The sequence below is a fragment of the Ranitomeya imitator genome, chromosome 4 (genome assembly GCF_032444005.1).
Source record: "Ranitomeya imitator isolate aRanImi1 chromosome 4, aRanImi1.pri, whole genome shotgun sequence".
Taxonomy (NCBI): Eukaryota; Metazoa; Chordata; class Amphibia; order Anura; family Dendrobatidae; genus Ranitomeya; species Ranitomeya imitator.
The window spans coordinates 55,229,538-55,244,729 of record NC_091285.1 but is presented as its reverse complement, the minus strand read 5'-3'; the positions used below and the strand labels follow the sequence as shown (position 1 = coordinate 55,244,729).

Genomic DNA, 15,192 nt, shown 5'->3' with positions numbered 1-15,192 from the left:
GGGAAGCAGAAAGAACAAATCAACAGCAGGTGAAGAGTTGGTTTTATTTATTTTTTACGCCTTTCCTTCTGCGGTATAAAAGTTATTAGACGACTTTATTCTTTGGGTCGGTGCGATTACAGCGATACCAGATTTATATTGGGGTTTTTTTGTTTTTTTTAGCATTTGTCACACACTAAAAAACACTTTCTTGAGAAAACTAGTTTTTGGATTACCACATTTTGAGAGCTACAATTTTTCCATATTTCGGTCGACAGAGTCATGTGATGGTTCGTTTTTTGCGGGACAAGTTGATGTTTTTATTTGTACTATTTTTGGGCAGATGACCATTTCTGATTGCTTTCTATCCCGATTTTTGGAAGACAGAATGAACAAAAAAACAGCAATTAAGAAATTGTTTTTTTTTTATGCCTTTCTGCTTGTGGCAAAATTGATAAGGCAACTTTATTCTTTGGGTCAGTACGATTACAGAGATACTACATTTAGATTTTTTAAATGTTTTGACGCTTTTACACAATAAAAACTATTTTATAGAATTTTTTTTTGCATCGTTTTATCCCGAGAGCTATCATTTTTTTTATTTTTCTGCTGATGGAGGTGTATGGCGGCTTGTTGTTTGTGAGACAAAATGACGTTTTCAGCAACATCATTTCTATTTACATTTGTCTTTTAGAGTGCGTTTTATTCCACCTTTTGTTAGGCAGTGTGATCATAAAGGCACCCTCCTTCTGTCTTGCCTTCTAGATGCTGCAATCAATATAGATTGCAGCATTTAGGGGCGGCGCGGGCAGTGAGTGCCAGGTGTTAGCAGTGAAATCAGAGGATCACCCAGCCGTGATGGCGCGTGCACAGCTCCTGTGTGCACAAAACGCCATGACTTATCCAGATGTCCAAGATCGGTAATAACTGACCTGGACGAATAAATACTTCAAAAGTTGTGAAGTGGTTAAAAAGAATTTTCAAGACACAAGGCCATGTGCACACGATCAGTATTTGGTCAGTATTTTACATCATTATTTGTAAACCAAAATTAGGAGAAGAACAATCAGAGGAAAAGTATAATAGAAACACGTCACCACTTCTGTATTTATCACCCACTCCTGGTTCTGGCTTACAAAGATTGATGTAAAATACTGACCAAATACTGAACATGTGAATGTGGCATAAAGCCAATTGGTTCATTATCATATACGAAAATAGACAAACAAACAAATCATGAACATAATACTTACTATCATCTTTTTATACAGTCCATAGTGGAGAACTAAGCTGTGAGTGAGAGCCAGGCGGTGGGGTTTCATCGGATGCCCTGTGCCTAAAAAGTATGGATACAGGTTATTAGTGTAAAGAGCTTTTCAGAACAGGGAGTGAGGGTTGTTTTATTGTAAAGTCACAATGTGTGAGAATGGCCCAAGTATTACTCAAATTACAAGTTATGCTTACTTAGAGAGTGCCACCATATCCCATAGTGCATTAGAGATATCATCACTCACAATCTTAATTCCCCATCAGTGCACACACACAGAGAAAACATACAACCTTCTTGCAGATGTTGTTCTTGGTGAGATGTGAACTCAAGACCCCCAGTGCTGCAAAACAACAGTGCTAACCAGTGAGCCACCGTGCTGCCATTGTCTATGTGATCTATCCGGGCGTTCTAGAAGAGAGTGGTGCTGATAATGTTACATCACTCACCTGACGATCATGCTTCTTGGTAGGCATGTGGGTTTGTAACGGCAACAGCACTGCTCACTGTCGATGCATATGTGAGCCTCTCTTGATGGAGCCAGTTAACCCTTTTACAGAAGCGCTCCCATTAAGTATCTTATTCATTAAGTGCGTGTGTATATGTGCAAATAGAGTTGAGTGTTGCTCTCTCCCACATCCAGAAACATTGTTCTCCTCTTCTGATGTCCCCCAGACTGTTCGGAATGCACTGCACTCTGCGCAACCCAAAAGTGACTTTCAGGCCACGTCCAGTATTTTACCCCAATATTTGTAAGGTAAAATCAGGAGCTGAACAGGCAAAGCAAAAGTATAATAGAAACACGTCGCCACTTCTGTATTTATCCCCCACTCCTGGTTTTCGCTTACAAATACTGATGTGAAATACTGACCAAATTCTGAGCTTGTGAACGTAGTCTTACAATGTAAGCCTATGGAGCGTAAGAATGGGGCTCCATAGACTTTCATTGTAAAAGAGACTGCCACCTCCCACATATAGTGAGGTGGCTAGTCGCAATAGCAGTGACGTGACTGAGAAAAGGAGCAGAATGGAACTGGATCCCTGAGAAAGCAGAGGTAGGTCATCAATGTCTGATCGTCCGGGGCCCGACACTCGGCACCTCCGCCGATCAGCTATCAGTGTCGAAGGACGCAAGTAATTACTAGCAGAGCTGCTCCGTCTACTTGTAGTGGATGCCGCAGGGTCCTGCACATCTGTCTCCCACTCAAATCAATAAGAGGCGGATGTGCAGTACCATCCGGCATCCACTACAAGTAGATGGAGCAGCTCCGCTAGTAAGTCCTTGCAGCCATCGACACCGATAACAGCTCATTGGCAGAGGTGTCGGGCCCTGGCCAACCAGACTTTGATGACTTATCCTAAGGATAGCTCATTAGTGTAAAAGTGGTGGATAACCTCTTTAAGGCTGGTTTCACATTTGCGTTTTTTTGGGTGCGTTTTTGCGGTAAAAAACGCAAAAAACGCATGGTGAAAAAACGCATGTAAACGCATGCAAACGCTGCGTTTTTTTGACGCATGCGTTTTTGCATGTGGTGTAAAAAACGCGGCGTTTTACCGCGTTTACATGCGTTTTTTCATGCGTTTGCGTTTTTTAAACGCATGCTGAGAAATGTGTGACAGCTGCCAATCATTAAAAAAAAGTAAAAAACCCACTATAAAACAGAAATAGTTAGGGTTAGGGGTAGGGGTAGGGTTAGGGGTAGGGATCATAACCCTAACCCTAAAGGGATCCTAACCCTACCCCTAACCCTACCCCTAAGGGATCCTAACCCTACCCCTACCCCTAAGGGATCCTAACCCTACCCCTAACCCTACCCCTAACCATAAAGGGGTTAGGGTTAGGGGTAGGGTTAGGGGTAGGGTTAGGATCCCTTAGGGTTAGGGGTAGGGGTAGGGTTAGGGTTAGGGGTAGGGTTAGGGGTAGGGTTAGGATCCCTTAGGGTTAGGGTTAGGGGTAGGGTTAGGGGTAGGGTTAGGATCCCTTTATCACCTTTACGTTGGGTGGTGGCATATTAGTGTGTTTTCAGTGTTTTTAATAAAAAAACGCATGCGTTTTTTAACGCAAAATACGCATGCACCAAAAAACGCATGCGTCCCCATTGACTCCAATGCATTTTTTGACACAAAAAAAAACGCATGAAAACGCATGCGTTTTTTTGGTCCAAAAAACGCTGATAAAAATACTACAAGTAGCATTTTAGAAAAAAAACGCATGCAGTAAAAAAACGCATGCGTTGCAAAACGCGACCAAACGCATACACAAAAAAACGCATGCGTTTTCAATGTTAAATATAGGGGAAAAAAACGCATGCGTTTTTTTGAAAAAAAAAACGCAGCAGACAAAAACGCAAGTGTGAAACCAGCCTAATACACTCACACTACATAGGCATTTACACAGATTTAAATGAATAAAAATCTCAATGGGAATGCGTCTTTAAAACAGGTCCAACAGAAAATCTACAGCATCAGGCTCTAATGAAGCTTCTCAATGCAAGACAACTCCTTCACTTAGTTAATAACAAGATTTATGTTCATGACGGTACACCCAGAGATACACGGGGCCCATGACGGTACACCCAGAGATACACGGGGCCCATGACGGTACACCCAGAGATACACGTGGCCCACGACGGTACACCCAGAGATACACGTGGCCCACGACGGTACACCCAGAGATACACGTGGCCCACGACGGTACACCCAGAGATACACGGGGCCCACGACGGTACACCCAGAGATGCACGGGGCCCTTGTGGTACACCCAGAGATGCACGGGGCCCTTGTGGTACAACCAGAGATACACGGGGCCCTTGTGGTACACCCAGAGATGCACGGGGCCCTTGTGGTACAACCAGAGATACACGGGGCCCTTGTGGTACACCCAGAGATACACGGGGCCCACGACGGTACACCCAGAGATACACGTGGCCCACGACGGTACACCCAGAGATACACGGGGCCCACGACGGTACACCCAGAGATGCACGGGGCCCTTGTGGTACACCCAGAGATGCACGGGGCCCTTGTGGTACAACCAGAGATACACGGGGCCCTTGTGGTACAACCAGAGATACACGGGGCCCTTGTGGTACACACAGAGATACACGTGGCCCACACACGATCCTCGCTGACCATTAGCTGTGCTACCTAGAATGTAACTATACCTCTGGCCAAGCCCCTGAATGAGATGCGGCGGCCGGGCTTGTACATATCTTTGTTGCCTGTAGGTGAGATCGGAGCAATGAGACATGAGGCATCAGACATGGACAAGGTATCAGACATGGACAAGGTATCAGACATGGACAAGGTATCAGACATGGACAAGGTATCAGACATGGACAAGGTATCAGACATGGACAAGGTATCAGACATGGACAAGGTATCAGACATGGACAAGGTATCAGACATGGACAAGGTATCAGACATGGACAAGGTATCAGACATGGACAAGGTATCAGACATGGACAAGGTATCAGACATGGACAAGGTATCAGACATGGACAAGGTATCAGACATGGACAAGGTATCAGACATGGACAAGGTATCAGACATGGACAAGGTATCAGACATGGACAAGGTATCAGACATGGACAAGGTATCAGACATGGACAAGGTATCAGACATGGACAAGGTATCAGACATGGACAAGGTATCAGACATGGACAAGGTATCAGACATGGACAAGGTATCAGACATGGACAAGGTATCAGACATGGACAAGGTATCAGACATGGACAAGGTATCAGACATGGACAAGGTATCAGACATGGACAAGGTATCAGACATGGACAAGGTATCAGACATGGACAAGGTATCAGACATGGACAAGGTATCAGACATGGACAAGGTATCAGACATGGACAAGGTATCAGACATGGACAAGGTATCAGACATGGACAAGGTATCAGACATGGACAAGGTATCAGACATGGACAAGGTATCAGACATGGACAAGGTATCAGACATGGACAAGGTATCAGACATGGACAAGGTATCAGACATGGACAAGGTATCAGACATGGACAAGGTATCAGACATGGACAAGGTATCAGACATGGACAAGGTATCAGACATGGACAAGGTATCAGACATGGACAAGGTATCAGACATGGACAAGGTATCAGACATGGACAAGGTATCAGACATGGACAAGGTATCAGACATGGACAAGGTATCAGACATGGACAAGGTATCAGACATGGACAAGGTATGTGGCACGGCCACGGCAGGGAATAGAGGAGAAGCCATGCTCCACTCCTGCTCTATGGCGGGAGACCAGTGGCTCCAGCTCAGCCGCACACATAACAGCAGCCGCACACAGCACATGACACGGACCGCACACTGCACATGACAGCAGCCGCACACTGCACATGACACGGCCCCGCACACTGCACATAGCAGCCGCACACTGCACATGACACGGCCCCGCACACTGCACATGACACGGCCCCGCACACTGCACATAGCAGCCGCACACTGCGCATGACACGGCCCCGCACACTGCACATGACACGGCCCCGCACACTGCACATAGCAGCCGCACACTGCGCATGACACGGCCCCGCACACTGCACATGACACGGCCCCGCACACTGCACATAGCAGCCGCACACTGCGCATGACACGGCCCCGCACACTGCACATAGCAGCCGCACACTGCGCATGACACGGCCCCGCACACTGCGCATGACACGGCCCCGCACACTGCACATGACACGGCCCCGCACACTGCACATGACACGGCCCCGCACACTGCACATGACACGGCCCCGCACACTGCACATGACACGGCCCCGCACACTGCACATGACACGGCCCCGCACACTGCACATGACACGGCCCCGCACACTGCACATGACACGGACCGCACACTGCACATGACACGGACCGCACACTGCACATGACACGGCCCCGCACACTGCACATAGCAGCCGCACACTGCACATGACACGGCCCCGCACACGACACGGACCGCACACTGCACATGACACGGCCCCGCACACTGCACATGACACGGACCGCACACTGCACATAGCAGCCGCACACTGCACATGACACGGACCGCACATGACACGGACCGCACATGACACGGACCGCACACTGCACATGACACGGACCGCACATGACACGGACCGCACATGACACGGACCGCACACTGCACATGACACGGCCCCGCACACTGCACATGACACGGACCGCACACTGCACATGACACGGACCGCACACTGCACATGACACGGACCGCACACTGCACATGACACGGACCGCACACTGCACATGACACGGACCGCACACTGCACATGACACGGACCGCACACTGCACATGACACGGCCCCGCACACTGCACATGACACGGCCCCGCACACTGCACATAGCAGCCGCACACTGCACATAACACGGCCCGCACACTGCACATAACACGGACCGCACATGACACGGACCGCACACTGCACATGACACGGCCCCGCACACTGCACATGACACGGACCGCACACTGCACATGACACGGACCGCACACTGCACATGACACGAACCGCACACTGCACATGACACGGACCGCACACTGCACATGACACGGACCGCACACTGCACATGACACGGACCGCACATGACACGGCCCCGCACACTGCACATGACACGGCCCCGCACACTGCACATGACACGGCCCCGCACACTGCACATAGCAGCCGCACACTGCACATAACACGGCCCGCACACTGCACATAACACGGCCCGCACACTGCACATGACACGGACCGCACACTGCACATAGCAGCCGCACACTGCACATGACACGGCCCGCACACTGCACATAGCAGCCACACACTGCACATGACACGGCCCCGCACACTGCACATGACACGGCCCGCACACTGCACATGACACGGCCCGCACACTGCACATGACACGGCCCGCACACTGCACATGACACGGCCCGCACACTGCACATGACACGGCCCGCACACTGCACATGACACGGCCCGCACACTGCACATGACACGGCCCGCACACTGCACATAGCAGCCGCACACTGCACATGACACGGCCCCGCACACTGCACATGACACGGACCGCACACTGCACATGACACGGCCCCGCACACTGCACATAGCAGCCGCACACTGCACGGCCCGCACACTGCACATGGCACGGCCCGCACACTGCACATGACACGGCCCGCACACTGCACATGACACGGCCCGCACACTGCACATGACACGGCCCGCACACTGCACATGACACGGCCCGCACACTGCACATGACACGGCCCGCACACTGCACATGACACGGCCCGCACACTGCACATGACACGGCCCGCACACTGCACATGACACGGCCCGCACACTGCACATGACACGGCCCGCACACTGCACATGACACGGCCCGCACACTGCACATGACACGGCCCGCACACTGCACATGACACGGCCCGCACACTGCACATGACACGGCCCGCACACTGCACATGACACGGCCCGCACACTGCACATAGCAGCCGCACACTGCACATAACACGGCCCGCACACTGCACATAACACGGCCCGCACACTGCACATGACACGGACCGCACACTGCACATAGCAGCCGCACACTGCACATGACACGGCCCGCACACTGCACATAGCAGCCACACACTGCACATGACACGGCCCCGCACACTGCACATGACACGGCCCGCACACTGCACATGACACGGCCCGCACACTGCACATGACACGGCCCGCACACTGCACATGACACGGCCCGCACACTGCACATGACACGGCCCGCACACTGCACATGACACGGCCCGCACACTGCACATGACACGGCCCGCACACTGCACATAGCAGCCGCACACTGCACATGACACGGCCCCGCACACTGCACATGACACGGACCGCACACTGCACATGACACGGCCCCGCACACTGCACATAGCAGCCGCACACTGCACGGCCCGCACACTGCACATGGCACGGCCCGCACACTGCACATGACACGGCCCGCACACTGCACATGACACGGCCCGCACACTGCACATAGCAGCCGCACACTGCACATGACACGGCCCCGCACACTGCACATGACACGGACCGCACACTGCACATGACACGGCCCCGCACACTGCACATAGCAGCCACACACTGCACATGACACGGCCCCGCACACTGCACATGACACGGCCCGCACACTGCACATGACACGGCCCGCACACTGCACATGACACGGCCCGCACACTGCACATGACACGGCCCGCACACTGCACATGACACGGCCCGCACACTGCACATGACACGGCCCGCACACTGCACATGACACGGCCCGCACACTGCACATAGCAGCCGCACACTGCACATGACACGGCCCCGCACACTGCACATGACACGGACCGCACACTGCACATGACACGGCCCCGCACACTGCACATAGCAGCCGCACACTGCACGGCCCGCACACTGCACATGGCACGGCCCGCACACTGCACATGACACGGCCCGCACACTGCACATGACACGGCCCGCACACTGCACATGACACGGCCCGCACACTGCACATGACACGGCCCGCACACTGCACATGACACGGCCCGCACACTGCACATGACACGGCCCGCACACTGCACATGACACGGCCCGCACACTGCACATGACACGGCCCGCACACTGCACATGACACGGCCCGCACACTGCACATGACACGGCCCGCACACTGCACATGACACGGCCCGCACACTGCACATGACACGGCCCGCACACTGCACATGACACGGCCCGCACACAGCACATGACACGGCCCCGCACACTGCACATGACACGGCCCGCACACTGCACATGACACGGCCCGCACACTGCACATGACACGGCCCCGCACACTGCACATGACACGGCCCGCACACTGCACATGACACGGCCCCGCACACTGCACATGACACGGCCCGCACACACCACATGACACGGCCCCGCACACTGCACATAGCAGCCGCACACTGCGCATGACACGGCCCCGCACACTGCACATAGCAGCCGCACACTGCACATGACACGGCCCGCACACTGCACATGACACGGCCCCGCACACTGCACATGACACGGCCCCGCACACTGCACATAGCAGCCGCACACTGCGCATGACACGGCCCCGCACACTGCACATAGCAGCCGCACACTGCACATGACACGGCCCGCACACTGCACATGACACGGCCCCGCACACTGCACATGACACGGCCCCGCACACTGCACATGACACGGCCCGCACACACCACATGACACGGCCCCGCACACTGCACATAGCAGCCGCACACTGCGCATGACACGGCCCCGCACACTGCACATAGCAGCCGCACACTGCACATGACACGGCCCGCACACTGCACATGACACGGCCCCGCACACTGCACATGACACGGCCCGCACACTGCACATGACACGGCCCGCACACTGCACATGACACGGCCCGCACACTGCACATGACACGGCCCGCACACTGCACATGACACGGCCCGCACACTGCACATGACACGGCCCGCACACTGCACATGACACGGCCCGCACACTGCACATGACACGGCCCGCACACTGCACATGACACGGCCCGCACACTGCACATGACACGGCCCCGCACACTGCACATGACACGGCCCCGCACACTGCACATGACACGGCCCCGCACACTGCACATGACACGGCCCCGCACACTGCACATGACACGGCCCCGCACACTGCACATGACACGGCCCCGCACACTGCACATGACACGGCCCCGCACACTGCACATGACACGGCCCCGCACACTGCACATGACACGGCCCCGCACACTGCACATGACACGGCCCCGCACACTGCACATGACACGGCCCCGCACACTGCACATGACACGGCCCGCACACTGCACATGACACGGCCCCGCACACAGCACATGACACGGCCCGCACACACCACATGACACGGCCCCGCACACTGCACATAGCAGCCGCACACTGCGCATGACACGGCCCCGCACACTGCACATAGCAGCCGCACACTGCACATGACACGGCCCGCACACTGCACATGACACGGCCCCGCACACTGCACATGACACGGCCCCGCACACTGCACATGACACGGCCCGCACACTGCACATGACACGGCCCGCACACTGCACATGACACGGCCCGCACACTGCACATGACACGGCCCGCACACTGCACATGACACGGCCCGCACACAGCACATGACACGGCCCCGCACACTGCACATGACACGGCCCGCACACTGCACATGACACGGCCCGCACACTGCACATGACACGGCCCGCACACTGCACATGACACGGCCCCGCACACTGCACATGACACGGCCCGCACACTGCACATGACACGGCCCCGCACACAGCACATGACACGGCCCGCACACACCACATGACACGGCCCCGCACACTGCACATGACACGGCCCGCACACTGCACATGACACGGCCCGCACACTGCACATGACACGGCCCGCACACTGCACATGACACGGCCCCGCACACTGCACATGACACGGCCCGCACACTGCACATGACACGGCCCCGCACACAGCACATGACACGGCCCGCACACACCACATGACACGGCCCCGCACACTGCACATAGCAGCCGCACACTGCGCATGACACGGCCCCGCACACTGCACATAGCAGCCGCACACTGCACATGACACGGCCCGCACACTGCACATGACACGGCCCCGCACACTGCACATGACACGGCCCGCACACTGCACATGACACGGCCCCGCACACTGCACATGACACGGCCCCGCACACTGCACATGACACGGCCCCGCACACTGCACATGACACGGCCCCGCACACTGCACATGACACGGCCCCGCACACTGCACATGACACGGCCCCGCACACTGCACATGACACGGCCCGCACACTGCACATGACACGGCCCGCACACTGCACATGACACGGCCCGCACACTGCACATGACACGGCCCGCACACTGCACATGACACGGCCCGCACACTGCACATGACACGGCCCGCACACTGCACATGACACGGCCCGCACACTGCACATGACACGGCCCCGCACACTGCACATGACACGGCCCGCACACTGCACATGACACGGCCCGCACACTGCACATGACACGGCCCGCACACTGCACATGACACGGCCCCGCACACTGCACATGACACGGCCCGCACACTGCACATGACACGGCCCCGCACACAGCACATGACACGGCCCGCACACACCACATGACACGGCCCCGCACACTGCACATAGCAGCCGCACACTGCGCATGACACGGCCCCGCACACTGCACATAGCAGCCGCACACTGCACATGACACGGCCCGCACACTGCACATGACACGGCCCGCACACTGCACATGACACGGCCCGCACACTGCACATGACACGGCCCGCACACTGCACATGACACGGCCCGCACACTGCACATGACACGGCCCCGCACACTGCACATGACACGGCCCCGCACACAGCACATGACACGGCCCGCACACACCACATGACACGGCCCCGCACACTGCACATAGCAGCCGCACACTGCGCATGACACGGCCCCGCACACTGCACATAGCAGCCGCACACTGCACATGACACGGCCCGCACACTGCACATGACACGGCCCGCACACTGCACATGACACGGCCCGCACACTGCACATGACACGGCCCGCACACTGCACATGACACGGCCCGCACACTGCACATGACACGGCCCGCACACTGCACATGACACGGCCCCGCACACTGCACATGACACGGCCCGCACACTGCACATGACACGGCCCGCACACTGCACATGACACGGCCCCGCACACTGCACATGACACGGCCCCGCACACTGCACATGACACGGCCCCGCACACTGCACATGACACGGCCCGCACACTGCACATGACACGGCCCCGCACACTGCACATGACACGGCCCGCACACTGCACATGACACGGCCCGCACACTGCACATGACACGGCCCGCACACTGCACATGACACGGCCCCGCACACTGCACATGACACGGCCCGCACACTGCACATGACACGGCCCCGCACACTGCACATGACACGGCCCCGCACACTGCACATGACACGGCCCGCACACTGCACATGACACGGCCCGCACACTGCACATGACACGGCCCGCACACTGCACATGACACGGCCCGCACACTGCACATGACACGGCCCGCACACTGCACATGACACGGCCCGCACACTGCACATGACACGGCCCGCACACAACACATGACACGGCCCCGCACACTGCACATGACACGGCCCGCACACTGCACATGACACGGCCCCGCACACTGCACATGACACGGCCCCGCACACTGCACATGACACGGCCCCGCACACTGCACATGACACGGCCCCGCACACTGCACATGACACGGCCCGCACACTGCACATGACACGGCCCCGCACACTGCACATGACACGGCCCGCACACTGCACATGACACGGCCCGCACACTGCACATGACACGGCCCGCACACTGCACATGACACGGCCCGCACACTGCACATGACACGGCCCGCACACTGCACATGACACGGCCCGCACACTGCACATGACACGGCCCGCACACTGCACATGACACGGCCCGCACACACCACATGACACGGCCCCGCACACTGCACATGACACGGCCCGCACACTGCACATGACACGGCCCCGCACACTGCACATGACACGGCCCCGCACACTGCACATGACACGGCCCCGCACACTGCACATGACACGGCCCGCACACTGCACATGACACGGCCCCGCACACTGCACATGACACGGCCCGCACACTGCACATGACACGGCCCGCACACTGCACATGACACGGCCCGCACACTGCACATGACACGGCCCCGCACACTGCACATGACACGGCCCGCACACTGCACATGACACGGCCCGCACACTGCACATAGCAGCCGCACACTGCACATAGCAGCCGCACACTGCACATGACACGGCCCGCACACAACACATGACACGGACCCGCACACTGCACATGACACGGCCCGCACACTGCACATGACACGGCCCGCACACTGCACATGACACGGCCCCGCACACTGCACATGACACGGCCCGCACACTGCACATGACACGGCCCGCACACTGCACATAGCAGCCGCACACTGCACATAGCAGCCGCACACTGCACATGACACGGCCCCGCACACTGCACATGACACGGCCCGCACACTGCACATGACACGGCCCGCACACTGCACATGACACGGCCCCGCACACTGCACATGACACGGACCCGCACACTGCAGCAGGGTGGCCTCATACACACGGTGCGCTGCCGTCCTGTGGTAACGCACACGCAGGATGTCACAATCAGCCTCCACACCGAAGCTGCACGGTCTCACCATAATGGAAGTTTCCCACATCCGGGTCGTAGAAGTAAGCCACCGTTTTCGACATTTTACGTAAAAATTAAATCCGTCCACAAGTGGAGAAAAAAAACCCTCCGCTTCCGCCAGCGCGCCAGAAGTACGTCATCGGGAGCGCGTCCTCGGCGGCACCGCCCACCTCACCGCGCGTCACCGGTTACCAGGTGGAACCCATTCTACTCTTTGTCGCCGTCTAGTGGATCGCCAGTGTATACACATGGTCTGCAGATCCAGGCGCTCCACAGTGCGTCATGTCTGCGGCTGCACCAAGTGATCTCGGTCCGTACACACAGACATCGTGTGTAGCCGCCATAGCGCCAGGGCAGCAGTGGTGTAAGATGTGAGTGCAGGAACCAAGACAGCACCTGTACAAACCACTAGAGTCCGAGCAAACACTGCAGCTCCACACAAGGCCCTGTTCAGACGTCACAGATTGTCCACCTACATCAAAACCTGCCCAAGTGTTATCAGTGCGCTTTATCTGATTGCTGTAGGTTCTTGGTCGGTGTTTTTACTATCAGCGATTTTCTTGCACGGGATGGTAATGGCGGCTCTCAGTGATTTTCGTTAACCCATATGCATAAGGCCGTGTTCACACGTTCAGTATTTACCTCAATAGTTCTAAGCCAAAACCAGGAGTGGGTGATAATACAGAAGTGGTGTGTGTCTATTATACCTTTCCACTCCTGATTTCAGCTTGTCGTTACGGCCTAGTGCTTGTTGATACTCGGATATCACTCCAGTCTCGGGGAGCTCAGATTTAATGCTCAAATCCCCGCATATGTTTGGCGCCTGTTACACGGCCAACAAGCATGCTGGGATTGCCTGCCAGTCGCGGTAATACCGTAACCGTCTTGGTAGAGGCATTACTGTGATTTGCTGGCCGCGTGACACCATTGGGGGTTATAAAAGTACAGATCCCACCAGGGGTTGATTAAGGGTAGCCAGGGCCCCGGGCTGTTCAGATACTGTGGGCCCCCCGGTCATGTGATGGGGGTCATCATATAAGTACAGACCAAAAGTTTGGACACACCTTCTCATTTAAAGATTTTTATGTATTTTCATGACTATGAAAATTGTACATTCACACTGTAGGCATCAAAACTATGCATTAACACGTGGAATTATATACTTAACAAAAAAGTGTGAAACAACTGAAATTATGTCTTATATTCTAGGTTCTTCAAAGTAGCCACCTTTGTGTAGCGATGGCGCCAAAGAGTATATACCGTACAGTTGCTAAGGAGGGGCCCCGACATGGGATACTCACCACACACGGGGATATGAACACACACACAAAATGCGCCACACACTACCACGTGCTTGAACACATATACCACCCTCAGCACACATTTCACCACACATACACCAACCTCGCCACATAAAATTTCGAAACACAAAAGTCACCGCTCAAAACTCACCACGCGCAAAACTCGCTTCCTGGAAAACTCGCCACATGCAAAACTAGGCTCACACAAAACTAGCCACACGTGCAAAACTCACCTCATGGAAAACTCGCCACACGCAAAACTTGCACAGGCGGAAAAATT

General features: G+C 55.8%; 1 protein-coding gene across 2 annotated transcripts in view; it reads right to left on the bottom strand.

Annotated features, from left to right (window-relative positions):
* HDAC3 (histone deacetylase 3) overlaps positions 1 to 13,765 on the bottom strand; it is a 96,506-nt gene extending 82,741 nt beyond the window's left edge. For both annotated transcript variants that reach the window (XM_069763698.1, XM_069763699.1), the window contains exons 1-2: positions 13,619 to 13,765; positions 1,233 to 1,315 (exon numbers count right to left, since the gene is read on the bottom strand). In XM_069763698.1, coding sequence (XP_069619799.1) covers positions 1,233 to 1,315; positions 13,619 to 13,673 — 138 coding nt within the window. In that variant the 5' untranslated portion in view covers positions 13,674 to 13,765. The remainder of the gene's footprint in view (positions 1 to 1,232; positions 1,316 to 13,618) is intronic.
* Positions 13,766 to 15,192: the final 1,427 nt, after the last annotated feature.